This window comes from Corapipo altera, unplaced genomic scaffold (assembly GCF_003945725.1).
Source record: "Corapipo altera isolate COAL_440 unplaced genomic scaffold, ASM394572v1 0, whole genome shotgun sequence".
Classification (NCBI taxonomy): Eukaryota; Metazoa; Chordata; class Aves; order Passeriformes; family Pipridae; genus Corapipo; species Corapipo altera.
In genome coordinates this window covers 87073699-87101168 of record NW_020884872.1, presented here as the reverse complement: position 1 = coordinate 87101168, position 27470 = coordinate 87073699, and the positions used below count along the sequence as shown (strand labels likewise).

Here is a 27470-nt window from a genome sequence, read left to right as displayed (position 1 = left end):
GCACTTTAGACTCCCCTTATGCTCCACTCCCTAGCAGAATAACACTAACAGCAGAATTCCATTTATACTGGGATGAGGGACAATGCTTGTGAGAAAGGCAGGAGATGTGAAGGCAAAGTTTGAGAAATTGTATTGATTGCTGTGTTTCCATGCTCAGGTTATGATTTTCTCTTTTCTCTTCTCGTTTTTCACACCATTAAAATTCCAGCTCAGACAGCAGACTCAAAATGAACAAACAAACATGCATTGTTCGCTATCAAAACCCACCGGCGCTCACGTGGCTGCTGTTGAAGCTGCACTGACACTTGAGCTGGGGAGCAGAAACCACTCGGGCAGTTCACAGGGGGAATGCCAGAGTGACAGATTAAGTACAAAACTAATCCACACGTTGTGTTTCTACTGCACAGGTGTGTTCAGGGATTATCCTTCTGCCACGCAAGTCACTTATGCCAGTCTCTAGGGATCCTTTCCCTTTCCTTCAGTTTCTTGGTTTATATGAAACAAGCTTTCCATGGCTACTGTGCTGCAACTCTTCCAGGGAAATCAATTTCATAAAACTTCAAACGTTATCATTACCTCTTATGCACAATAATTTATCACTGTACCATGCTACAATGCTACATCCTATTCTCTCTCAGCATCTCAGCAAATGAAAGTTACTCATATTCTTCGAAAGAACCTTAAATATTACCCACTTCCAGTACCCTGCAAAGAACAATTTGGAAAAAAAATAAATTAAAGCCTTCAGACCTCTTTTATATTCTGCACATAAATATTATGCTAAGCCAAGAGGAAGACGAATAGTGAAAAAGATGCAAGAGCCCTGTGATGTGTTTGAAACTCTCAGACAAAAGTTAGCACATACAAATTCCCATTTAGACGCAGAAGTAATTTGAAGAGGTTCTACTTAATGGATGGCACAGCAAATATGGGTTCTGGTTTCCAACAAAAAGTGACATGCAGTAAAATATTTAGGCAAACTCTTGAGGACTACCTATCATTTCATAAATTAAAGGGCTTTAGTCAGCTTTCCATGTGACAGCAACCAACACACAGTTCAGTCAGAGGAGAACTTTTTGTGTTTTATCCCAAGATGGATTCGAGGAACTTCTGGCATGAACTGACACTGATATAAACTGCTCGAGAGTTTTTTATGAAGAAATGGAAGACAATGCAAACTGTTTTAAATTGAAGCTACCACAATATACAGCAGAAGTCTAAATTCCCTGTTTAAAAATTCACGTGACTAAAAACCTGAACACAATTTTCAAACGGGTAGTTAAGGTGCCTTTACAAATTCCACAACTATGTTTGAAAATCATTTATTTCTCATTCCAATTGTGTTAGGTGTCTCTGTGTCACTTTTGGGAGAAAACATAGTGTACTGGTTGTTACAGAAAGAGGAGAGAACAGGGAGATGAATCCCGCCATGATGGTATCGCAGAATGCCTGGGTGACCTCGGGCTAGTCAATTGTGACCTCTGTAAAATGGAGATAATCACACTTATCTGATTCAAGGAGGTACCAGGAGACCCACTATTTCCTAATTGTTTAGAGACATACACGGGAAAGGCACAATATACAGTTACATGGGTTAGGTTTCTGGAAATATCTACTGGTGACAAAATAGATTTTACCCATCTGTGTAAAAGTGTCAAGTACTGCTATTATTTTGACCTCATTGATAAAGAAAGGATGGGTGGTCTGGTAGATTGAAGCACATTTTGGCTGGAAGCTATTACCCTTTGAGATGACCTCTTGTTTCAAGTTTCATTGGTGTATCAGAAAAGTTACAGGCAGCAACAGTAATGGTTCCTGTAACTCATTCTACAAAAACACTCAAATCCGCTTCATCTCCTCTGACATGCTACTCCTCTGTACTAGTCCTAATGATATTTTTCCTAATCAAGCATATGTTAAGGGCAGGAAACAATGTCACTCCCTTCTGGTTTTACCTGACCTGTCTTAGGGCACTCATTGCATATATGAAGCTACACCAACCTCAGTTATCCCTCACTATTAGAGAAATGTAGGAAAACTGACTGTAATACAATAAAGGGCAGCAAAAATGATGGTAATTTAAGAGGAAGACTGATTTTAAAACAAGATGCCTAAATGAGGGTCTATATGGCTTGAGGGAGAATGTAGATCCTTGTGACAGTTTCATGTAGCCATTCAATTTCAGGGAGAGAAGTTTTTTAAGGTGATTTGGGCAGGATTTATGTAAACTGAGCAGCAAGAAAAGAGATGCTTTACATTAAAACACAGCACAAGCAACCATCAAGTGGTAGTAGTTTTACTGCTGAAATGGGATTCTGGAGAATTTCTCAAAAATCTCGACATTTGGCCAGGCAGGGTAAGGCAAGTGTGAAAGTATTAGTTTTGACCTGGAGTAATCCACGCTGATTTTCATTTCACCAGAATAATTTTACACCAGAAATATCTAAACAGAACGGAAACATTGGCACCTCTGTCTAAAGTGCTTATTTACTACAAAGTGCCCCTGTTTTATTCAGTTTGTTTGCCAGGATGAACCACTCTGTCATTTATATCAGTAATGCAACTCCCAGCTACATGTGCTTCATCCCCAGACTTGACTAATGCATGAATCTTTATGCCGTGCTCCTTATGAAATGCTGTGTCCTATCACGTTGCCACGATACTGCCACTAGATTTATAGCTATAACTAAATCATCCGATCATACCACTTCTGTGCTGTGCTTCTTCCATTACCACCTAATGTATCAAAAGCATCGATTTTACACTTGTGAGCTTTCCTGCTGAAGCACTCCAAGGTCCTGCAGCACTTTATTATATCCCAAGCCCACTCCCATAGCTGTCATGTTAATGAGGCATGTGTTGCTACTTTAATTTTTCTGAAGCAGGTTGCAAAGCTCAATTCTCCCCTCATGTGGGAGAACCTAGAGTCCAATTCCTGAGCTGTCATGGCTGGCTGATTTTGAATAGTGCATGTGATGACACAGGCTCTCATCTTTCTGGCCTGGTCACCACAACACCCCTTCCCCCTCAAATGCTGAAAGAAATATGGTCACTTATGGTTTCAGAATGCTTTTTCCTATTTGCAGCACATTGTACTTACTGAATGCCTGATATCCTGAGGTGTCCAAAATGCTGAAATTATAACCTGCTTAACCTCAATAATTCTGAGAGGCCAATTTTTGTCTCTACAATAGAGGTCTTATTTAGGCTGAAAGAAAATTAAACACACCACGATTAAGAGACTAAATTGGCAGGACATCTAGAAATACCCTGAAAACCTAGAGAAATTTAACACAACAGAAAAAGGCTCAGATCCTCCAGAAAGGACAAATATATTTTAAGACAACAGGGAAAAATTACCTGTAATTATGAATCAATTCCAACTGCAGGTATTTTATGATTTCTATGAATTTACTGCCTTGCCAGGGCATCTTCAGTTAGGAAAGGTAAGAAAGACAAGAAATGAGAGTAGTAATTTTTATGTTACTCTGAAAGGCACCCCAAACACACTTGCTACAATTTGTGGGGTTAATTTCTGAGTAATGTTGATGTCCTAAGAAGTGAAAGGATAGGAAATATTAGGAAGCAATTAATTATTTAGGGAAATATTTAAGAGGGTCAGTCTGGCCTTCTTATATTGACTGCTTTTACCGATAAGACTACTTGATGTTTGAGACCCTTGATGAACGAAAGGGGAAGATTTGGGTTTCAGTAGCTTCATTTGCTTTAGAATTTTAAATGGCCTGTGAGCCAGGAAGAAATGTATCAACCACCATTCCATTACCAATTCTTTTCCAAATGCATTTGTGTCCTAGTAGTAAAAGTACAAGTAGTAGAATAGGATGTAAGGTCTTTACCATTTGGCAGAGATTTTCCAGAATCACCAGCCCTGGAAGCTTTCAGAACGTGTGTGGATGTGGTACCTGGGGACATGGTTTAGTGGTGAACACAGTGATGCTGCGTTAATGGTTGGACTCGATGACCTGAGGTGTTTTCCAGCCTTAATGATTCTATGATCCTATGAAGTGACATGGAGTCACTGGTCTTTTGCCCCACCATTGTTGTCTTTAGTGAATGGCTGTATATTTTCATGCTACTTTGACACGTCAATATCAGCTGACCTCTTGTAAACAGAAATGCGATATAATATATGTCTGAATTTTATCAGCTTCTGTCACACAGCCTTATGATTTGAACCATTTTGCCTTTTTGCTACACTTCCTTTGCTTTATATGGAAAATGCTTTAACTACCACATTTTCATTAACATACCTAATTATTACATGGAAAGGAAAAAAGATCTACTAAATGTTCCCTGTTTAAAGTGAGGGCAGACTTTGCAGATACATTACAAAAAGGCTCCCTAAACTCTGCAGCATCACCATCCCTTACCTACAGAGATGAGCACATGTTAAGAGCCAGCAGTAAGCTCTGTAACACTGGATTTATCAGTTGAATGGAGTGGGAGTACAGCAGTATTTTTCATTTTCAATCTAGAATCTGAAAATCTCCAAAGCTTCTAAGCAGCAAACAATGACAATTATTCCCCATTCATGTAAGAGTCAAGCACTAGCATTTAGGTCACTTGGCCAAAGTCAACTGTGACCAGTTACCAGTTTTCTGACTCCCACTTCCAGGGACTGCTTACTACAAAATACTGACCTTGTAGTTGTAGGTTTTGAGCTAATGCCCACCATGCTGTTAAAACACTACACCAGCTATTCCATCTCTTTTGGGGGCTTTTGTCTCAATTCATAGGGCAGGACTTAAAACCAAAGAAAACTTTCAACCCTTCCTTCAAATTCTGTTGTTTTCTAAAGTGCCAGAAAAATGAATTCTTATGTGGGATCTGTATACTGGGGCTTGTAGTCCTCTAAGGCTTAACCCAATTGACAGTCTTTCAAATAAAGCTCTCCAAATCAAAGGTTTCCTCTGTGCCATAACTGTCTTTCACACCAGCTTTACTACCAAGCATGGGCACTAAGGGCTTCATCCTGCTGTTAGACACATGGTTAAGGATTGCCCTCCCTTGAACAAAACACCCTACTGCTTTGCACCCAGGTGCACATGGGAAGTAACTTCAAAGGAAACGCTGTGGTTCATACACACAGCAAGAAGCTGCACGATCCCCTTGTCATACTCCAATATCATTTTTCAGAAAACTCGCGCTGTATCCACAGAAAACACTTTTTCCTCTGAATTACTGCCTCAAACATTTTTAACCCGATCCTTTCCCTTCTACTCAGAGCCTCAAAACCTTCCACACAGAACACCTAAAGCTATCACTGCTTCAGTTGAAGAATTTGTTGGGGTCACATAATGGTTTGAAAGCTGTGGTTGAGATTAATAGTGTGTTACAATAAACAGAGTGGATAATGCAAAGCACAGAAATGATGGAGGAAGAGGAGGGGGGGATACATCTTCTGAGGCTACGCAGTTATTGGATGTTTAGTTTGAAAAGAACACACAGGTCAGAGTGAGACTTCTGGCATCTTCTCCATTATGAATTAATCACTGGTTCACTCCCTGACCAGCAAATTTCAGCTTATAAATAAAGTTCAAAACCCCCAGGTCCTCATTTTCAAATGGAGACATATGGCTTGCAAACAGCTAATGGAACAAGCCTTCCCAAAGTTTGAGCTCATTCCCAACTGAGAGATCCATTTCACAGTAATAACACAACATGGCCATGAGTATATGAGCTTCAGACTGCCTTCCTGTATTTTATAATACTTTGCACTTTCACAGCAGCTTTTATCTGGTGAACGGAAAAAGTTCTGATGAACATCAGCTATGACTTTTCAAAGTGTAGAAGGCAAACAGCCCTGCAGGAACTGGGAACATACACAGACCCTCAGCCATACAGGCATCAGCTCTGAGATGATATATACCCAAAAATAACAAGTTCAATGCTGTGCACCTAGAAATTTGAAAAGATTTAGAAAAAAGATTAGCTTACTCTCTGAAACCTGATGTCTGCAAGTATGGAGCCCTGGGTCCCTTTTTGTCTACATCACAGTGTAAACCATGGCTAGCTCCAGTAATATCCTACAGATGAGGAAATAGCTGAGAAGGATAGTGAAGCCAAAGGCTTGCTATATCATTCATTTACAATGGAGAAAACGGAGGTTAAGTTTTATATCTGAGAAGCCTGTGGCAGAAAACAGAAGGCTAAATTCCTAGTACTCACTCCAATCTCCGGACAACTCTGCCTTCAATGTTTTGTTCTTATAAAGCTGCCCAGAAGCATTTTTTGCAAACAGAATCTGCTCCTTTGGGGGCTTTGTTTCATGTTAGTCACAAATCTCTCAGTATAACCTGAGGTAGACCAAAACACTGGCAGTCCTGCAGTGAAAAAGCATCTAATGGGCCATAAATTAATGTTTCATTTCCTCTAATAGTGTAATGATTAATTCCTTCTTCAGAGCAAGATTTTGTTGCACATTTGATAGTTACACTATAAAGAAAGAAATGGGGTTTTTTTAACATTGAAAAGGATCAAAGCCAGAATGCTGCTATTTTTGTTTGTGCTCTTGTAGCTTGACTCTTCAAACAGTTTTTTCTCCCCAATTTTGTAAAAAGGTAAAAAATTCCATCTCAGATGAGACCTCGTACAGCTTGTCAAGTTTCAACCCACAGTGAATTTTTCCTGCAGATATAAAACTCTGAAAGGGGGGGGAATCTAATGGAAATGCTGACATAACCTTAACTATACCAATGCTGCTGTAATGCTCAGGTTACCAGGAATATTTCTGCTGCCAATTCCATTTAACAAGTCTGAATGCATATAATTTGTTCCAGTTGTCTTTCCTTAGAGTGGGGCTCCTTTGTGCACTCTTTCCAATGTGGCTTGCATTAAAAGAAAGAAAAAAAAAAAAACCTACTCCTATGTAAATTCATATACACACTGATACGGTTTTATCACAGCTAAAAAGCTATAAATCTGCTTTAACTGATTCAGTGTGTTCCCTACCGGCCTGGAAAGGTGACTTGTTTCATTGCTGCCTTTCACTGATTGTGACAATCATAACTTTGCTTTGTTCTCTTCAAGACATTTTTTCTTTGCAAAAAAAAAAAACCCCAAGAGCCCCTGACCTGACTCTCTGTATATTCATATTATCCTCTCCTGACCAAATGTCTCTCTGTTTGAGCCGAAAGGATTTTAGCTGGGTCAGGATTTGACCCTCGTTATGCTAGGAATCTAATCCAAATGCCTCCCACCGACACCAGCGATAAGAATCTAGTCCTATAGCAAATTATTTGCTTCTCACCTTTGGCTCATCCTGAAGCCAAACGACTGCCAGGTTAAATAAATATTCTCAGGATGCAAAGCGAATTCAGGGGGTAAGAGCTTAAGTGACAGCGAGGTAAGTGGGTACTTCTAGAGCCTCATGTCCTCTGAAAGATCTGCAGCTCACACAGTGACATCTTTCTGATCTTTCCTCTTAGTAGGAAGAGTGAAACAGGAGAAACAAAAACTCAACAGGACGGCTCCACTGCTCAGTGAGTAAGAGCAGGAATAATTCATGATCTGATCCTCCTCACAGCTGCCACTTTACAGCTTCTTACTTGATCTTCAGGGTCTGAGAGGCAGTGGCTGACGCTTGGAAACCCAAAACCTGAACCTCGTTGTCACCTTTGCATCAGAGATAAATTTGGAGGAACGATCTGAGGAATTTGAAATCAATTTTCAAATATGTCAATGAATTTTTGGATGGTTTCAGTGAGTTCAAGTAGACGACAACTGCGAAAATCAAGATAAAATGACCAGATTGAGGCTCCACACTAACTTCTCAGGCTTCTGTGGACCCATAGTAAGCCATAGCTCTTTTCACAATGAGTGGAAAAAGAGGAATCTCCTCAGGATTATTCAAACACTGATGGCTTGAAATGTCTAACTAAATTGAAAGCTTAGGATGAATAAGTCTCATGTTTAGTTTTTTGACTAAAATTAAAAAGGAGGAATTTAGGTCACCGTTTCTCAGGTTGAATTTTGAACACACTCCCAAATTAGAAGATAAACTCATTGAAAAATTATGTGAAACTCATTTTCAAAATACTTTTTTCCAAGCACCTTACCTAATCATCACTACTGTTAAAAAAAAATTTCTTTTATTAAAGAATATTTTTAAAACTATTACTACATTAAACATCTTTTAAGCCTTTTCTCCTAAATTTCTGAAATGTTGCTGGGGGGGGGTATGATGTAAAAAAAAAGTTTTAATAGGGCACACAATAATAGAAAAAATATTTTGAATTTTTTAAAAGACAGTTGTAAATTGATTGGCTATATCTTTTGATTCCTGTTTCCCTTCTGTAATTATGAATTACCATTATGAGTAACACTGATGCTAATGGACTCTGCAAATCTCTGATAAAGGATGCAGAGATTAATTGCTATTCTTACTTAACACACTTGCTTGAGTAGCAAAAAAAGAAGCAACAGAAAGCACTGTGCAAGGACAAAACACAGCAAGGGAATATATTCTCTGTCCACAATCCTTTTTGGAAAGAAAAATAGAAGCCTTTCATAAAAGAAAATTGATTTAACTGGAATTTATTGTTAATTATTAGATGAAAAAATGTCAATTATTTAGATTACATTATCAAAGGTTCTTTTGCACTCCTCAGTCAGATCCCTGAAAATTCTTCACTTCTAAGATGCTTTACATGATACCATTCTTTCTTTGAAATACTTTAATATTCAGTGTCTTTTGGGCTCCCTGCTGCAGTTTGATTTCTCTGTGACTGGATCTTCCATCCCAGTGCTTTAAATGCCTAACCACTGTTCCTACAGGACAACTCCTGCGTCTGAAGTCGGACCTGAAGATCAGAGGGGTGATGCCTGATGCAAAACAGGCTGTGTTACATTCATCCTTTCAGCTGGTCACACTGGGTTGCTGAATGAGTCTGAAAATAGCAGTCTCTGTGTGGCAGACTCTGAAGCACCAAACACATCAAGGATACTAAAGAAATAAACACTGAGCACACACATAGATAGGTTAAAAACGCTCAGCAGAAAGTAACCTGTCTTTCTGGAACATGACTTCCTTCTAGATCCTGAAGAAATCCAGCCATAGCATCAACACTGACAGATGATCTGGTCAGTTACTCACTGTAAAGTGCCAGAAATGCACAATTTATATAAAATTAAACTATTTGACAAAAAACAGATAAGTCTATAGGAGTCCTCAGCAGCCTTTTTATGAAGGATTTATCTTCATAAATCTGGGTGAAATCATGTAATAAAAAATTGAAAAGTTCTTTCTTAAGGATAGGAAAGGGAGGTAAATTACAAGCAGTGATTGTCTTCAACAGCTCAAGGCTGCACTGTAAAGATTAAAAAAAAAACCAAACACCTAAACAGAAAATAGGTTACAAATTGGGAGGTCTGGATTGGTCAAATTCAGTTAGAAATGAAAAAGAAGACCTTAGGAGAACTTACTACTGCTTCAAATTGTTCAGCACTCCAAACAAGAAAAAGTGGCAAAAGCACTACCAGAATCTTCATTAACTCCCTGACCATGGATTTTGTTGGTCAAAGTGGCTCATTCATGCAGATCCCACTATGCAGAAGTTGTGGGGTTTTTTGGCTTCTGGGGGCAAACTGATCCTGATTTAGCCTATTTTCCACTGAAATCACGGATCATACAGAAATTGCACTCGCCTTCTAGGATCTAACCCTAGAATATTTATGTACATGCTCAACACAGTCTTCCCTCCTTGTCCACTGACAACGCAATCCATGCCAAGGTAAGGGCTGCATCGTCAATGCTTCACACAACAGTGAACCTTCCTCTTGGAATTCAAAATGTAATAACACCGGGAATCATACCTCCCTCCCCACCCCTCCTCTCTCCAGCAGCAATGTCACTTTGGGTGACTGGCAACGTGATCCTCCACTGCTGCTTCTTTTTTTGAGTAAACGCCCTTAGTAGTAGAAAAGGTGCAAAACGGGTTAATCAGTGGGGAGTAACAAGAGTTTTTGTAATAGGGATGTATTTGAGGAAGAAGCCAAAGATGTAGATATATTCAGAAGTGAGCGATAAAACTCCAAACATTAGATGTTAGACATTAGATTCTTCCTACAGAGACTTTGGTAGATGTTAGTTCCAGTGTCACCAAAGTAAAGTAATTTCTAGGACCAGAGAGTCAGATTTAGATACTCTTACAACTTTCTGGCATTTCCTTACTTTTGCTAGAATTAAATAAAATCCATGCCCTGGTCTCAGAAATTGTGTTTGACAATACAAAAATGCCCCAAACCAGAGGCGATTTCGGATTTTGTGGCTCCCATCTGCAGAGGCTGTTTCAAATGACTACATCCAGCCTTCCTGTCTGCCTGATAGAAGTAACTTAGAGAAACACACCAGATCCTACAATACGTCAAAAACATACTTCACATGGAGTGCCCACTCACTGATGGAAGACATGGAAGAAGTAACACACTTGAGCTTTGACTATGAGGTAGCACAGTTAGTGTTCTCAAAGGAATTTGGATGTCAGCTTTCCACAGATTTCGTATATCCTTCAAAACCTGTTCTTTGTCATTCTGCACAACAGCCATTTCCATACCTCATAGCTGTGTTGGGCAGAGATGTACCTGCTAATGTCCCCGGTGCCCCAGCTGTGGATGCTAGGGGATGTGCTCTTCTTACACACCCTTCCCTAAAGACACTTGATTGGTCTCTTTTAATTTATTTTTCATGTTATTTACTGGTTCAAATGGAAGAAAGTTGCCACTGACAAGCTAATCACCAGATTCTACAGCCTCTCCTTGGCTAGTGCTCAACCTTTCCCACCCGGCCAGTATTCTCCCCACAGCCCCACTGGCTCGTGCTTCTCCTCCCATACCACTGCCAGAGACTACAAGTTCTGATCCAACATAGCATTTGTTAGTTTCTTAAAACAACCAGACTAAAGACTGAATGCCTTCAGACAGTTCTGGCTTCTCCTGAGTCATAAACATATATACCTACACACCAGTATATATAAGAAACCTAAAAAACTAATTAGTGTTCCTTAATTGTCCACTGAGATACCCCAAGACAGCCTACTTTTCAAATAGTGCTGAAGTCCTCGAATCAGGTAATGTTAAAGGTTTCTGAACTGAAACACCCTGAGATGTTTTAGAGAATTGGGGCTGTTTAGTTTGCTGAAGGGAAGGCTCTGTGTGACCTTTCTATACTTAAAGGGGGATTATAAGGAAGACAGAGACAGACTTTTTACAAGGGCCTGTAGTTATAGGACAAGAGGGGTTTAAATGTTTTTTAAATAAAATGGTCAAATTTAAACCAATGGGTTTTAAATAAAAGAGGATGGATTTAGATTTCATACAAGGAAGAAATCCCCTGTATATGAGAATGATGAAACACTGGCACAGGTTGCCCAGAGAAGCTGTGGGCTGCCCCATTCCTGGAACTGTTCAAAGCCAGGTTGGATGGAGCTTTGAGCTGGTCTAGTGAAAGGTGTCCCTGCCCATGGCACGGAGTTGGAACTAGATAATCTTTAAGGTGCCTTCTAATCCAAAGCATTCTAGGAGTCTGTGAAACGGAGACATTCACATCCTAGTTAATTTGGGTAATTTTAGGTAAAGAGTCTTCTGGACTTAACATATATAAAAAGAAAAATGAAAAGGTTCAAGACTGAAAAGTCTATTTTTCCTTAAAATTACCTGCTGATATTATAAGTATGATAAAAATTGGGGCTTTAAATGTTCAAAATTACTTAGAAGAAAACTGAACAATGGCTTGTAATGCATCTAATACAAAACTAAAAGCCCTAAAAGATGCCCACATATTTATATACATATTAGTTGGTTCCAGCCTTCATTTGAAAGTTTAGTTGGATATTTTTGTGAAAGTTTAAAAATAATATTATGGACAATATTACCTTTCTGGAATGAAAAAAACTTAGATAAAGAATAGGCTACTGTATCTTCAAAAAGTAGCACGTTTCTTAAGTTCCGTGTGCATTATATTTGCAATTTACATGGCGATTTGTAACAGCAGTGCTGCTCCCTGGGTGTTACTTACTTTGGATGGACTTCTCTAAGGGTGAGTTTACACAGCTGTGGAAGGAAAACCTAGCCACAATCAATTAAAAAGTGCAACACAAATCCTTTGGACAGCATTCTCAGGCTGTCCTGCTGTTGAGACAGCTACTATTTTCCAAGAATGAGTACTCTAACTGTATTAAACTTAGGCCTAACCAAAATAAGCTTTTACTAATTTTCACCATTTAAGGAACATAAAGACCTGCCTTTGTCATTTAAACTTTAAGCTGACTAAGCCTCATAGAAACAGAAGGTTATGGAACTAAAGCAATTAATTCCATTTACAGAGGTCAGAAGAGTCTCTAGGTTTTAGACATCATGGGCTTGTATGGTCTGTGCTTCTTATTCATGTGAACTCTCAGATTATGGTTTGTTAGGTGGCAAAATAAGTCACCTTTGTTTTCCTCTTGTCAGCGGAGTTTAGCTGAGCTGATCCTAACAGGTCACCACTGTGCTGGCATTACCTGTACTTCTGATTACAGAACAACTAGAATAAGCAGGCAAATGAGACCCCAGATGCCCTGTCTTTGTGTGGGACATATTTATAAGCAACTTGCTGAATCCGACACACAAAGAAAGCCTCAGGGAATATAGTATGTCTACAAGCCAATGCAGAAAGCACTGAGAAAAAAAAGAAAAAAAGAGGATAAATAAGCAGGCAGCTGAAAAGCCTGAAGTCTAACTAACTCACCAGCACATCAATAATACAATAATGTCGTCAACCCACTGTGGCCTCTGAACAATGCTTTTTCTGTTCTTCAGCTAATTAGTAAAAGAAGAGATTAAAGTCTTTAATCTCACTTGCTTTCTCTTTCTTCCCTCTTTTTACCTGGAGGATGTGCATGTATGTGTACATACGTATTTCCTAAATGAACAAAGAGGAAGTACATACATTAAGATGTGGAAAACACGAGGTGGAATGTGAGTTTGGCTTTATTTCCAACAAGAGGGTCATCTACATGATTTCACATTTCCATGTACTGCGACTGCAAGGAGTCAGATGCATGTCTATGTTATAGGGTGGGAGGGGAGGGGGGAAGCTGAACTGAGGATATGAATTTTAATCAGTTTCCTGAATGAATACGACACTGTATTTCCCCCTACTCTCCTCAGGATGACAATTCAGAGGAGATAACCTTCTCCTTTGAAAAACTCTGAAGGGAAAGTTTGTTTTTACCATAACAAATGCAACAAAAGAAGAGAGAAGCTGGGAAAGAGAAGGGGGGGGTGGACAAATTAAATGTCAAACTTTCTCTCCTTACTTGGAGATAACAGCATACTAGGAAACCTTCTTAGAAGCTTAACATAAATGCAGTTAAGCTGTTGCCAGCTGCAGTAAACCTCTCTCTCACCTTTCTTTCTCTCTTTCAAGATATCTTTGAATGCCTTCGCCTTCATCATAAATCAGACCTTTGAGCAATTATCACTCCAGCCGGATGGCAGCAGCCTGAGTGGCCACTGCTATTCCACTGCTGTAATCTGCACTTTGTCAGGTTACACTACCCTTGATGAAATTTCACATTTCTTTGCCAATGAGCGTTACCTCTCCGTTTATGACTCATTGTCTTTGCAGCAGAGAGCTGTGAATGTCATTCCTCTCCTTGTAATTTGTTTAAGCAGCATGGACCATTCGGCAGGGCTGAGCACCTTCAGCACCTCACCGGGGAGTCTCAGAGCATCCCAGTAGGATGGGGTTGTGCTGCTGCCTCAAATACTTACCCCGAGGGCATCCCTCAGCGCCTCTGAGAGAGACCGAACACAGACACCTTCCACTGGCCTCTGAAGAGGCCACCATCAGTACTCGGTGCTGATAACACTGTCACAACTTTCAAGAGAACTGTGCATTTTTGCCATTCCCTTTCCCATCCACGCAGCCCTTGGGTGACAGGTTCTTGACAGGTTCCCTTAGCCCCTAGGCTGCACCTTGCCGCCCTCACTGAGAAGGGGGGGCTCTTTGGCGAGTCTTTCGGGCAGGAGTTAATAAAACAAAAAAGGCAAACAACACCAAAATTTCACCCCATCAAAAAGGGACCGGGGTCCAACCTTCAACTCCGGCAAAGTTTCTGAGTGCTGCCCAGGTACCACATGGGGTGGGCGCGTCCCTCTTCGCAACACCCACAAACACCCACGCAGCAGCACGGACCTTCCCCCCAGCGCTGCATTTTTCAACCTTTACGAGGCGATTTTTAGCCCCCCCCCCCCCCCAAATTTTTTTTTTCCAACCCCCCCCCCCCCCCCTCCGTAACAAACCAACCCAGAGAGCACACCCGCTCCCACAACCAACCTGCATCCCCGCGCACGGCCGTCAAGACAGGCACGAAAAAGTAGGCAGAGAGAACAAGAGAGAGTCACTCACCGTTGGCGGCGACACAGAGGTTTCCAGAGCCACTTTGAACTAAGAATGACTGAGGGACGAACTCTTCCTCAGAGTCCGAGCCCGCGGCCGCCCGGGCCGCGCCGTCGCCCAGCGACCGCCCCGGGCCCTCATTGGCCGGCGGCGAGGGGAGAGGGGAGGGGGACTGCGAGCGGGGGGTGGAGGAGGCGGACGAACAGGGCAGGGGGGGACCTGCGGGCCACAGACGCACACACACACACAGAGAAGGGGAGGGGGGGGAAAAACACAGAAAGAAATAAAATGAACAAAAAAACACGGCAAAACACGGACAGAGAGACAATAAAAGTCGAGCCGGGGCACGAGGGAAGGCCGCCCCTCCCGCCCCCCCTCCCAATCCCCCCGCCCCCTGCCCCAGCGGGGCAGCCCTGCCTGAGGGGCGGCCGACTGCACGTACCTGACCACATCACCTGCTGCCCCCCGGGCTGGAGCTTAAAACTCCTATCCACACTTTAAAAGTCGTATCCGTCAGGGGTTTTTGGTTGTTTGGTTGGTTGGTTGGTTTGGTTTGGTTTGGTTTGGTTAGTTTTTTGTTTTGGTTTTCTTTTGTTTGTTTGTTTGTTTTGTTGTTGTTATTGTTTTGGTTTGCTTGGTTTCTTTAAGGTTTTGGAGTTGGAGAGAGCCCCTGGTGTGTGAGACACTTTGTGCTGTGACATGGGCTCTCACTGCCAGTGAGGCCAGGTGTTGAAGCCAGGCTGCATCTTACCAAGGGTAACCCTCACCCGACGAGGTAAATTATTTCAGATTCCATGTGAAAAGTGTAGGGTCCTTTTAGGGATTGGTTTAACCATAATCTTATCGAGCTTATAAAGCAAACAGCCTAAGACCTCCATCATTCAGGCAGGAGGTGGAGGACAGGTCTGTGTATTGCTGTGTAGTGTAGAAGCACATTAGCAAACCACCACTCTGATACAGGGCAGAAACATAGCTCAGAGCAGCATCATTTGATTGATTAAATGATGAAAAACACAGCAAATCAGGTTATAAGATTATACTTTACATAGAGCTGTGCCTGACTGAGGAAGAACTACTGACTGTAAGGAAATTCAATCAGGTACATGTAGGTTAAGTACATCCAATTGGAAAAGCATACTGTAAGCAATTAATGGTTATCAGGCTCTTATTCCAATCAGATTTTTAAACAAAACTGGGAGGTCAGTTTTTCACCAAACTGGTGAAAAATCCATCAGGCAAATGTGGAGGTCAGATATGTGCAGTACATCAATAAAAACAGGGGGAATATGAACACAGACATATAATACAGGACAATGCATTTAAACATGGGCTTTTCCCCTTGCTGAAAGTCATAATGATTAATCTCCCACATTTTCCCAAATACTGAAATGTTATCATGCAAAATCCATCAAAATAAAAGAACAGTCAGCAGAAGAAAACCAGCAAACTTAAATAAAAAATCTGTTTCTAAAAAAACCATATTTTTAACATAACATGGCACACTACATAGTTGTACAATATTTCTTACTAAACATAACATGAACACTTTAGAGAAGGACACAAACCCAAAACAATGAAGTGGGTTTAACATTTAAATCCCCCAAAGCTGGTTCTGCTATGTTTCCTTCCACCTCGATCATCAGTTCTTCTCATCCTAAGCCCTTGGATGTCACCTCCTTGACATATGCTGATCTTATAAATTGCTAATTATAATCAGAGAAGAAATTTTGGCATCAGAGGCAAAGCCTGGGAACCAGGGAGAATATAGGACGATACCTATGTCTGCTTAGAGAGACTTGTCACCCAAAGGAGAAAAGCCAGACTTGGTGGAAAGCCTACACTGCCTCCTGTGCAGCATGCAGACCAAGGGCTGAAACTGTGAGCCCTGTGTGTTTTGTTATGATCAACAGTGGAGTCGTCTGGATCTCCTTCCTTCTGACAAGTCTCCAGACAGAGAAGTTCCTGCTTTAGGAATGCAGCTTTTAGGGAATCTGCAGCCCACTTCACACTCCCTGACCCTTTTTATGGTGCCAAGGCTGTAATCTTCCCATTGTGCTAACTACTGGTAAAAACTGGAGAGAGACAGGGAAAAAAGGGAGCATGTGCAAGTGGATGAGCACTGCTTTCTCTGTTACAGTCCCTGACACGCAAACTGAGATCCAGCTCTAACTCTGATCTGCTCTTGAAAGAGCAAAGTCTGCTCTGTGTCATCTTCTTTGTTGCAATAGAGATTTGATGAGCCCTGACATGTAACAAAGTTTAAATCAGGACTTTGATTTGCTATGCCTTCATTACAAAACGGGGTGACATGTATTTCTAATCCTGTGTAGTCAGAGGCTGAATTCTAGTGTGATGATGAGTGAAATAGAAAGAAAGTGTTAAATCAGTGCCTTCCTATACATCCATACAGTTTTTCAGTGTATTTTGTAAGGGGAAGCACATTTTTCTAGCCATTAAGAAAAACAAGCTAGATTTAAAAAATTGTTTCAATCCTCTGACTCATTTATGCAAAGATCAGTAAAAATGCATTAAAAGGAGGTTCATGGTGTGACTATCTGCCAAAAAAAAACAAAAACAAAACCCAACAGTGTGGTAAATTACAGTAGAGGCCCAATGCTCTCCCTGTGTTTTGTTCAGGCAGCATGCTTGGCATAACTATACATGAATTCTCTAGTTCGAACATAAAGAGCAGGAGCAGAATGAACTGAATTTGGAATTGTAACCCTAAAAGCCAAATGTCAGCTTTTGTCAATCCACATCAGAAAGTTTCTGCCATTTCCACATGGTCGCAGGTTGTTGGGGCTTTTTTGGTATGAGCTTTCCCAGTTTCCCAGTATTACGGTTTTAACAATGATAAAAGAAAAATAAATATGAATAAAAACATAACCAAAACCTCCTCAATTATAGCTTTGGATTTTAACCAACTGCACCACTGCAGAGTGCACACGGGAAGATCTCGTGGGTTTTCACGGTCATTACATGCACTTCCAGCAGGGAATGAGCTGACCTTTACAAGGGAAGGTTCCCTAGGAATTGTGCATACTAACCATGTTACTGAGGGCTACGCTGCTCTGGAGAGCACTGGTGCATGCCACTGTGCTCCCTGGAAAATTCCCTTTTGCCACAAACGATGGGGTGGATACAACAGGAGATTTTACCAGCTGCCGGATAAAAGATGGGCGCTAATCAGCTCTGCTGACAACAACCAATGAAAATGGAAGGGAAGCAAAGGATACCTCCCTTTTTAACAATTCAACAACTCTGTTTGTAAGCATGTGTTAAGTTGTGGATCCTTTAAGAGAATTGCCTCCTTTTTATCATGCTTGGGCAGAAAACCAAGAATTAAATCTGACCTTTTCACAAAAATTAAACTGAGAGAGAGATGAAAGCTACAAGTTTGTATCCTTCTCAGACAAGAATTTCATTGGATTTACTGCAACTGCAGGCCCAAGTAAAATAAGCAGGATTTGGCCTGTAAACTTTCATTCCAGCTGCCAGAGCAAAATTTCTAATTGATTAGTACAAAATAAATTCGAAGCAACGCTGTGTTGCTATGGAACCTGAGCAAGTAGAAAAAGTTTCTTTGCAGTATGTGCTGTTTCTCCTTCAAAAATAAAAACCAGAAGGACTAGATAACACATTCATTATGCAGAGTCTTGCAGTTTGGAAGCTAACTCAAAGAAAAACAAAACAGATTCCAAGTATGGGCCCCTTGGCATCAATTTGTAACAATCTTATATATCTGCTTGCAGTGAACAGTCAAAACTATGTTCTTTGGACTTGAGGCAGGAATAATAGACGTTGTATGTCACTGTATGACTGTATGTTGCTTGCACATATTTAGAGGAAAACAGAACAGAACCTTCTATTTTATCTATGTGCCAGGACTTCAGACTAAAATTAAAAAAAAAGATCAGGGGAAGATACGGTGCAGTGTCTGTAATTTATGAAAGTACTTAGGAAGCACAAACTTTAGAAATAGGTTAGTACAAAGAATCTGTTTCCCAGCTTAACCGAGGAATTATGCAATATTCAGGTATCTGTTTTAAATTTAGGGAAGAGACAACCAGAGCAGACCCTAAACAGTTAGGGGAAAGTAAGACAAACAGTAAACATGCCTTCATTTTATGCTGCACATTTGGCTGTAATATTTCAGAATTGCTAGAATTACTCTGTCTCTCACAGGATTTGGCCTTCAGAGATCAAGAGCTGATTTAAAACGGGTGTATTCATGCTAGTGTGAATAGAAGAGCTGCCAGAAATACAGAACATTCAAGGAGATACTTTTAAAGAAGGTCAGTGAATTGTTTCATGAACTATATTCAGTGGATTATACTCATATGTTTATAATTTGTCCCAAAAGAGGTGAAAAAGAGTAGATATACAAACGCTGACTTTTCACAGAACTGAAATGACAAAGCAACTGGATAGCATTCAATATACACAGAATGGTATTATCTGCAATCAATAAATCAGTAATATCAGCTTTTTTCCCCTAATAACTTCTTCTATTAAGCTTCGTTCAAGAACCTTTAAGGGCTTTACAAGCAATGGGTATGTAAACTTTGAAATACTGTTTCAGATCTGTTGGGATCTGTTATCAGATTGGCTCCTGCAATGGTCAGAGGGCTGGAACACTTCTCCTATGAAGACAGGCTGAGAGAGTTTTGGCTGTTAAGCAGGGGGAAGAGAAGGCTCTGAGGATACCTTCTAGCAGCCTTCCAGTCCTTAAAGGAGACTTTTAGAAAAAAAGGGATAATGACTTTTTAAACAAGCAGATAGTGATAGGATGAGAGGGAACAGTCTTAAACTAAAGGAGGAGCAATTTAGATTGGATACTGGGAAGAAATTCTTTGCTGCATGGGTGGTGAGGCACTGGCACTGGTTTCTCAGAGAAGCTGTGACTGCCCCATCCCTGGACATAGTCGAGGCGAGGTTGGATGGGGCTTTGAGCAACCTGGTCTAGTGGCAGGTCACCCTGTGGGGCATTGAAACTACATGATCTTTAAAGTCCCTTCCAACCCAAATCATTCTATGATTCTATGAATTAGATTTTCTAGGAAGCAAACTTACACTTTTGACAGATAAGGAAACTGAAGCACAGAGATGTGTAATAATTTGACTCAAATTATCTATTATTAATCTCTAGCCACTGAAATAGGCTAAAAGGCTGTTTGTCACATTCAAAATATTTTAAATTAGCAGAATTCCCACCAGAAAGGAACGAAGGGTGTGGGGAGAAGTACTGTCATTGTGATTTCCTCAGTTCAACAACTGCAGTAGTTCTCACATAAGAACTTTTGCATTGTCATATCACTGACAATGCCTAGCCTTTGTACTACCTCAAAATAGGAAAGTTTCTAGGATGGTACTGTGGCACCAATGTTGGTAAGCACCATTACAAACAAAAGACATCTCAATACAGCTCTGGCCTTTAAAACATGGCTGTGCACTGTGGGTTCACATGAAGGCTGTGTAAATGATAGCAGAATGTATTCTGTAGTGTGCTGGCTGGGTGTATTATCCTGTCAAAGGAAAGAGAGTGTAAACAAATGGCTTTTTTATGTCTTCCCCTCACTTTGCATGGGAGTTTTGAGTGATTTTTTTTGACATCGAAACAAAATCTTATTGATCAATATTAAAACTGTAGCGAGCCTTGTGCTGGAGAAAACCATGACCTGCCTAAACAATGCTTAAGTACCTCTGTCTGATAAAAGAAATAAATTAATAAATTAGTCTAAAACTCAACCAGTTTCATCTCATACCATATCTGACTGCTTAAAACCGCACAAACATGAAGCAGTCCCGTAGAGCTGAGATTTTGTGTGAGAGCTGTATTTGCAAAGCGGCAAGCACAGTGGGCACCAGGACATCTGTGGATTGCTGACACACGGGACGAGGTGGAAAGGGCAGTGCCCTGCCTGCACAGCAGTGTTCGGTTCCCTGCAGAATATAAAAGGCAGTAATTTGCTCCACTAGTATTTCAGGGCATCAGAGATCCTGCTGGATTGAGGAGGGGAGTGGGAGAATATCTGCCACTTTTCAAGGTGAAGGGGAATGTAAATGAAGATGAGCCCTGGTTGTCATATGCTAGAACACTGGTTTAGCATCCACTCCCTCAGAGGTGGAGAAAGAAGGAATTTTCCTAAGGGACAAAGAGCATTCATGCCTTGCTCATGGCAGCATATCAAACCTTTCCAGTGGACAGCAAAATAGACATCCCTGGAAAAAAAGCAAGCTGAACTAGTTGTCTGGAAAAATGTGTCAGTGAATCATAGGAGTAAGGAATTGTTGCACAGATTTATTGCTGCTCTTTAACAATAAGTGGTCACAACATTCTTAGTTCAACAGGGAATATATATCTTGTGTTTAGAATTGATTAAAAAAGCAGTCTTAAAAAACTACTCTTAGTTATTTATATGTCCTGAATTTCCACCTGCACTTATGTTTATTTTATTTAATTTAATTTTGTGGTTTTGATTTATAGTTATAAAGCCAGAGGGAAAAATGAATGAAACAAAGAGGACAAATGAATATCATCTTAACAGAAAAAACCTGGGCAGCTGCCATGTCACCAAAATTAAGAAATGAGTAGTTGTGCTTTGAAAATGAGAAATATTCATATGCCCTGTATGAAAACTGGCATATTGGGGAAAAAAGGGCCACGTGAGGTTAAGAAGGACTGAATAAATTCACCTGGGCTGAAGTGGACTATGAAGAACACATGTTACATGGACTTCACCTGCCTTGTGAGTGATTTATGCTATTCTTCCACAATGTGTTTTTTTCCTCCCCTACGCTGTGAAGTTAGGCAATGTTTTTCTTTCTCCATTTGCTAGGATAGTGCATTTCCTATCAAGGCAGTTCACAAAGTCACTGTTTGCAGGGACTCGTGAACATTCTGTCAAGGGCAGACCTCGAGCAGGCCCTGCTTTGGGTGGAAAACATCTAGAATGGCAGCAGCTCTGTAAGGAATGATGCGATGCTGGGATATATAAAAGCACAGTGGTTGAATGCCTGTTATCTGCCTCTGTCCCAGCACAGATCATGGACTGAGCATTTGGGCCTTATCCAACTATTCCCAAATGAAGCAGAAGGTAGAAAGGGACAAGAAACAAGGCAGACATCAGATCTCCTTTCCCCCAGCTCCTGAGGTTACTAACCTGACCAAAAACAGCAGAAAACAATTATCCATTGAGCAAGATGGAGAGGAGCAGGGAGGAAATTGTTCCCTTCTGAAATGCAGTTCCTCCGGGGCTTGGGGTGCTCTGGAGCAGCACAGCCGCACTTATAATTTTTTGCCAACAGAAGAAAATAATACAGCAGATTTTCAGAAAATTACACGGGCAATTGCCCGAGCCGGATACTCAGCTTGCTCATTTGTAGGCACAACAGTAGAAACAGATTGTGTAAATTAGCTACACGATTTTCTACAACATCCATCTCCAAGGCTGAAATCGTGCTGTTATTTAAAAGCAAAAACAGGTAATGTAATTTCCAAGTATGTGGGAGATTTCTTGTATCTCTTTCAAAATCAAAGAAATAAGGACCAAGAAAGAAAGACTCTTTCCTGATAGAGACAGTACAAACAATCCTAATCACCACAGAATATTTATATCATGCCTTGTGAAATATTTATGCAAGTAATTCACATCATCTAAAGTTTTAAGAAAAATGCAAGCCCCTAATTGTGGATCAGCATTACAAGAGCTTCTGCAGCGTTACTCAAATCCAACTTGTAAAAGAATAATGTAATTAGTAGGCAGTCTGATGAGCTGCCCATGAAGTGGCCTCTCTCAATCTGACTCCAATGCTCTATCTGATCCAAAACACCCAACATAAAGTATGGGGTTATCTGAAAATGATTACATGCAAATCTCCTAAAAGGTCCATTTCCCTGTATTTGAACACTAAACTGTAGGCTTTACAGAAATTGCTTTCTCTAAGCTTAATGTTAACCAAAAGGTTTACAATAGCCTTGCAAAACTTTTCCTGATAGGCTTGTTCAAGGCAAAGAACCTTGTCATGCTCCTGTTACCCCAGCAGGGAAGAATTATTAAACATGGGCCACTGCAAGGTTTTTTCACCTCCTCCAGCAAATAAAATTTACACAAATACCTCTTATGGTGGTTGGCAGTGATTTTCTAAAATTAACTTTTAAGTAATGCCAGAGGAGACAAAACCATAGAGTGCTAGAAACCAACCAAAATTGCATGATGTTAGAACGCACCTACCAGGGAGCAAAACTAATTCATCCTACAACCAAAGCACCACAAAATCAACAAGTTTACCTCATGATCAGCGATACATGCTGTGACTGTCCTGGCTACTGGTGATGGGTTCTAACACACCTTGTACGTAAACCAGTACCTGACGAGTAACTATGCTGTTAAAGAATAAAATGTGTTTTTCCACCTGTTAACTAGATAACCACAAATGAGCATCTCTTGAAAGGAATGAAGGTTGCAGCTGTTAAGAGAAATTCAGGAATTGTTTGGGGAAATAGAAGGGTAATATGTCATTGTTCAGCATAGTCACAGTAGGATCTGCCTGCAGTCAGGGAAAATACAGCTTTATCTTCCAGAGGAGACTTATTCTGTCTCCAGTTTGAGTTGGAGTGTCTCATTTGTCTTCACTGACTATACAGGGAGCCTTGGGTGATCTTTACTTGTGCATAAGTGAAAGTGGCATGAACCTTGGGTTTAATGTCTAGAACTTGCCTGAAGGTAAGGTAATCTCACTGAGATGTTTTTTTCAGCTAATCCATAATTGCCCCATCATATGTGCAGACTTACCACTTCCCTTCCAAGCTCATAGACAAAGGTGCTGTGTAGTAATGGAAATGGAGACTGAACACACAGGCAGCTGAAGATAAAGGATTCACAGAAGAACTCTGAAGAAATATTATTTTATGCTTCTCTTGGGGAGAAACATAGTCTGCCTGAGTAAGTACATTCCAAAGAAAACATATGACTGCAGATCTCTGGAGTCTGACAAAGGGGTAGGAAAGGTATACTGCAGTAAAGAACTCTACCTGCCTATCCATAAGTGCTCTTGCAAGGAAATTTGGGGTGAAAAGAACGTTGCCTCGATACAATGATTGCATCTGCTTTTATTATTGTTAAAATTACTGTTGACTCTGGATTTCAACGCTGCATAAAATTAATGAACTTATACTCACTAGGGCAGTTTCCTCCTGATCTCAGCCTTTATCCCCATGAGGGTTGGATGCTTGCATACTTAAAATTGTATGGGAGTCGTTTGCCAGTAACTGTTATTCCTACATCCTAGTCAAACTCCCTTAATTTTGGGAGGACCTTTTTTTCCAGTGCATGATTTCAAACAAAGCAAACAGCCTCTGTGCAACATCTAAGAGTCACAGTTCAGAAGATCATTTTCTTTCTTCAGCTGAGAAAAGAGATCAAGGCAATTTAGTACTAAAAGACTCTTCATAGATCAGCATCTAAAGGGATCTGATTAAGAAGAAAGGTTATTTTCCATCTCACTGTCTGTGAGCTAGCCCTGGGGCTCTGGACTTGAAGACAGTAGAAAGCGTGAGGCTCCTGCGGAAGCAGAAGCAGAATGGCTGCACCAAAATGCTACTGAGACTCAGTTCACGTGCTCCAGACACAAGCAGCAGAGCACGGTGCTGTGCTAGAGGGGCCACACAGCGCTGGGCTGGCACAGGGCTGGATTTAGGCACCCATGCTGATAGTGGGTGCAATTCCTTTCTGGCTTACTCTGAGAGAGGCCCACTGTGTCACCTGGATGAGAACTCTTTAGAGCTGTCTGATCTGATCCTTATGCACTGGATTCTCATTTGTCATCCACCTCCTGCCCCATGTGCATTTGAATCTTGCACATACACTATGACTGGCACAGCTTATTAAAAACAAGACCCATCCTGCATCTTCCAGTATTTTCAGTCAGTTTTGTCTATTTATTCTGCAGGCTTTTCAAGGTGTGGACTACTTTGCCTTGTGTGCATGTAAAGCAGGCAAAACTGCAGAACTTTGATCTTGTGTTTGGTCACTAGGTGTTCTTGCAATGCAAGATGTAAGAGTAGGGAAGTTTGTGCTCGAGTAGCTGTAATTATTGTGGAGGAGAGCTGTGCTCAATGTTCTGTAGGCAGTGAGAGGCTGAGAGTGTCCCTTTGCTACAATCTGCAGGCAAGACAAGTGTTGCATTTCCAGGGAGGTCAGAGTAGAGAGCACACACTTACTGAAAAAGATGCAAAGAAGATGTGCATCCCTCATTGCTCTAATCCAAACTTTCCCCTTATAAACCTGCACTTCAGCTTTGTTTTCCCAGAAACCTTCCTGAATTCTTGCTGAGACAAAGAGCCAAAATACAGCTATGCGTCTGTAGGTGATGCTCTTTCCTCCTGGGAAAGATTGCCATTTCATGGAATTGCCCAAGAAGGCAATGCAGGAATATGACAAGAAAAGTTGGTGTTGGATCAAAAATTGTGATTTGCTTTACATTTGTTTCAGGCTTAGAACAACAATAGAAAGTAAAGACCAACAGCCGTGCACAAGAAAGAAATGGATAGAGGCAATTTTTCAGGTTATTGAATGACACTTTCAGTCCCCAAAAAAATGGGAATCATCTTTTTTCCTTCAAAATTACTCTATGTCTCTCAGCAGGCAACAGAACAACTTGCAGTGCCATAGCAAAACTTTTTTTCTCCAAAGCCTTGATTAATATCTTTAAAGCTGCAATCTTAGTACCTTAATCATTGCTTTACTGACTTATACCTTGCAAGTAAAGAATTTTTACTTTGACTTTTGTTCTGTGCCCTGCTCAGTGAAAAAATATGAATTTTTTCAAGTCACTGTAGAAAGATTGATCCCAAATAAGAGAGATTTTCTGGATAGAGGAAGGGTAATGATAATTCAAGACACATTGCAGGCACATGAGAATTGTTTACGAAAAAATGTTTAAAAATCCCAGTAGTTCAGGGAAGGGTGGGCTATAAGCAGCAGAGCTAAACACAGGGGAAAAGTATACCTGGTGTCATTCACTGAACAGTCTCTCTGTCTCTCATTTCTCCCAGCCTTTGTCTGGTTTTTTTGAGTGATGGTTAAAGGAATTGGTTATCTTCAAGAAAAAAAGCTCTTTTAAAAAGATGAGAGCCATATAAGAAAATAATTCAGTGATTGGAAATATGGCACCTTAACCCATGTGAAAATGTGATACAGGTTTTACCAGAAAAGAACACACTGCTGGTCCACCTGACTTACTATCCCTTCCCCACCACTAGCTGATTCCAGCAACGCAGTGCTCTCATAAAACAGTTAATTACACCCAATGGTATAGGGGGAAACTCTTTCTAATACTGCATAGTAACCAAAGCTATGCAAGGAAGCAAGATGGCTAATAGACCTTATTTTTTCCTGACTGTTGAAACAGTATGTGCTATGTGTATTCCAACTCATTGGTAATTATTTTTCTCAGGTGTTTGCCCCAGAACTAACATGTGACAGGTAGCTTTGCATGCTAGTGATGAAATATCCCCTGCTTTTCTTTTTTAAATGTAATAGTTTTAATCATGGTAAAATGCTAATGGAGAAGAGAATCCAAATGTTTTGGGTGACAAAGAGCCCTTACTGGTTATCTTGTCCAACTCTAAGGTAGTTATTCACTGTAGCATGGAAGTCCCTTCTATAACAAGTTTAATTTTAAATTCCTGATCAATTAGTCTGGGCAGCCTGTTCCAGAGTTCTGGAGGTCCAACTACGCCCACTCTTAGATGTGCTTCTGTTATACTGCACTGAACACTCTTGAGTAGGCTAGTGAGTAGACTCAGGAACGTAGTGGTCTCTTTTATCTCTAAATTTGATGATTACCTGCCTCACCTCTTTGACAGGCTTGACCTTCTGTACCCTATTCAATAGTTTATACAGCTATTTTCTTTCTTATGATTCTTTTTGAACTAAAGACCCTGATCTGCAAGCACCATGCAGACCCAGCTGCCTTTCATCAGTACACATATGTGTCGGCCAAATGCCTACAAGTGGAGAAGCTCTGACTATACAGTCCTTGAAGCACTTCTGCAGACATTACAGCAGTTCCACCACACTTTAATGAGCAACTCTGGCTTCAGTTTTGTCTTAATTTTTACCTTTTGTGTATCTGCACGCACACTCATATGAGCTATGTTTTCCTCATGCTCTTTTAAATTTTGATTGAGCAGCACTTACATGCACAGAAAAGAGGCTCTTTTTTCTCCTGGAAAATTTTTCAAGTGACACTTTTAATTGAAAAAAAACCCCAAAAAAACCCACACACAAAATAAAGCATGAAAAATAAACCCTTGAAAAATCTAGAAGTGGAAAAAGCTGTTCAAAATGTATGACCTTTTTATTTTATATATGATCAGTTGCCTTCAGTTCATAAAGTGTTAAAAATCAAAGGAGAAAGCAAAATCAATGTAAGTGATTTTGGGGAGATTTCTGAAGTCCCAAAAGGTCAGCAAACTTGATCACTTCTAGGAGCTGTCCAGTTGCATAGGTTTCCATGCTTAAGTGTCTTGCTACTTAACCTGCTGGTTCCCTGATTTTTTAACATTAAAAAGAGTTATCTATATATACAGAGAGAGAAACATCTGTTGCCCGACCTTGATGAGATAAAGAGCCCCCTCAAATCCTCAAAAGGCTTAAAAGTAGCTAATACCACCCAAATTGAGTGGAGCCTGGAATCAAGGTTTCCCACCTCTTGAGGAAAGGCTCCAATTCCTAAATTATTTCAGAACACATCAGTGTTATAATCACACACTCATCATCAGAAGATGGCCTCAAAGACTGGCACTCAAACACTTCCTATTATTTCCACTGGAGGACATAAAGGGATTCATGTAGCAACACAGATGTGAGAGACACCCAAGCTTCTTATGCCATCAGGGTGGGAAGGGATTCCCTATGATAGATTGACTCTGCTTATCTTCAAGGCCATCTATGTCCTTCCACTTCCACCTCAACACACAATGTACAAAAAGCAGAATTTGGATGGCTTTTCCATATAGACTGGATTTCTCTCAAAATATTTGGGACCAAATGTCCCAAATTTC

At 40.6% G+C, this 27470-nt stretch overlaps 1 protein-coding gene and 1 long non-coding RNA gene across 11 annotated transcripts in view; one reads left to right on the top strand and one right to left on the bottom strand.

Annotated features, from left to right (window-relative positions):
* Positions 1-27470, bottom strand: part of TENM4 (teneurin transmembrane protein 4) — a 599346-nt gene that overhangs the window by 252015 nt on the left and 319861 nt on the right. For 5 of the 9 annotated variants that reach the window (XM_027664342.1, XM_027664505.1, XM_027664591.1 and 2 more), the window contains one exon: positions 14411-14620. The exons of the other annotated variants lie outside the window; for them this stretch is intronic. In XM_027664342.1, the coding sequence (XP_027520143.1) occupies positions 14411-14620 (210 nt within the window). The remainder of the gene's footprint in view (positions 1-14410; positions 14621-27470) is intronic. 9 annotated transcript variants of the gene reach the window in all.
* LOC113957612 overlaps positions 14621-27470 on the top strand; it is a 38992-nt gene continuing 26142 nt past the window's right edge. For both annotated transcript variants that reach the window (XR_003531251.1, XR_003531243.1), the window contains exons 1-2: positions 14621-15176; positions 18587-18696. This is a non-coding gene — a long non-coding RNA (uncharacterized LOC113957612). The remainder of the gene's footprint in view (positions 15177-18586; positions 18697-27470) is intronic.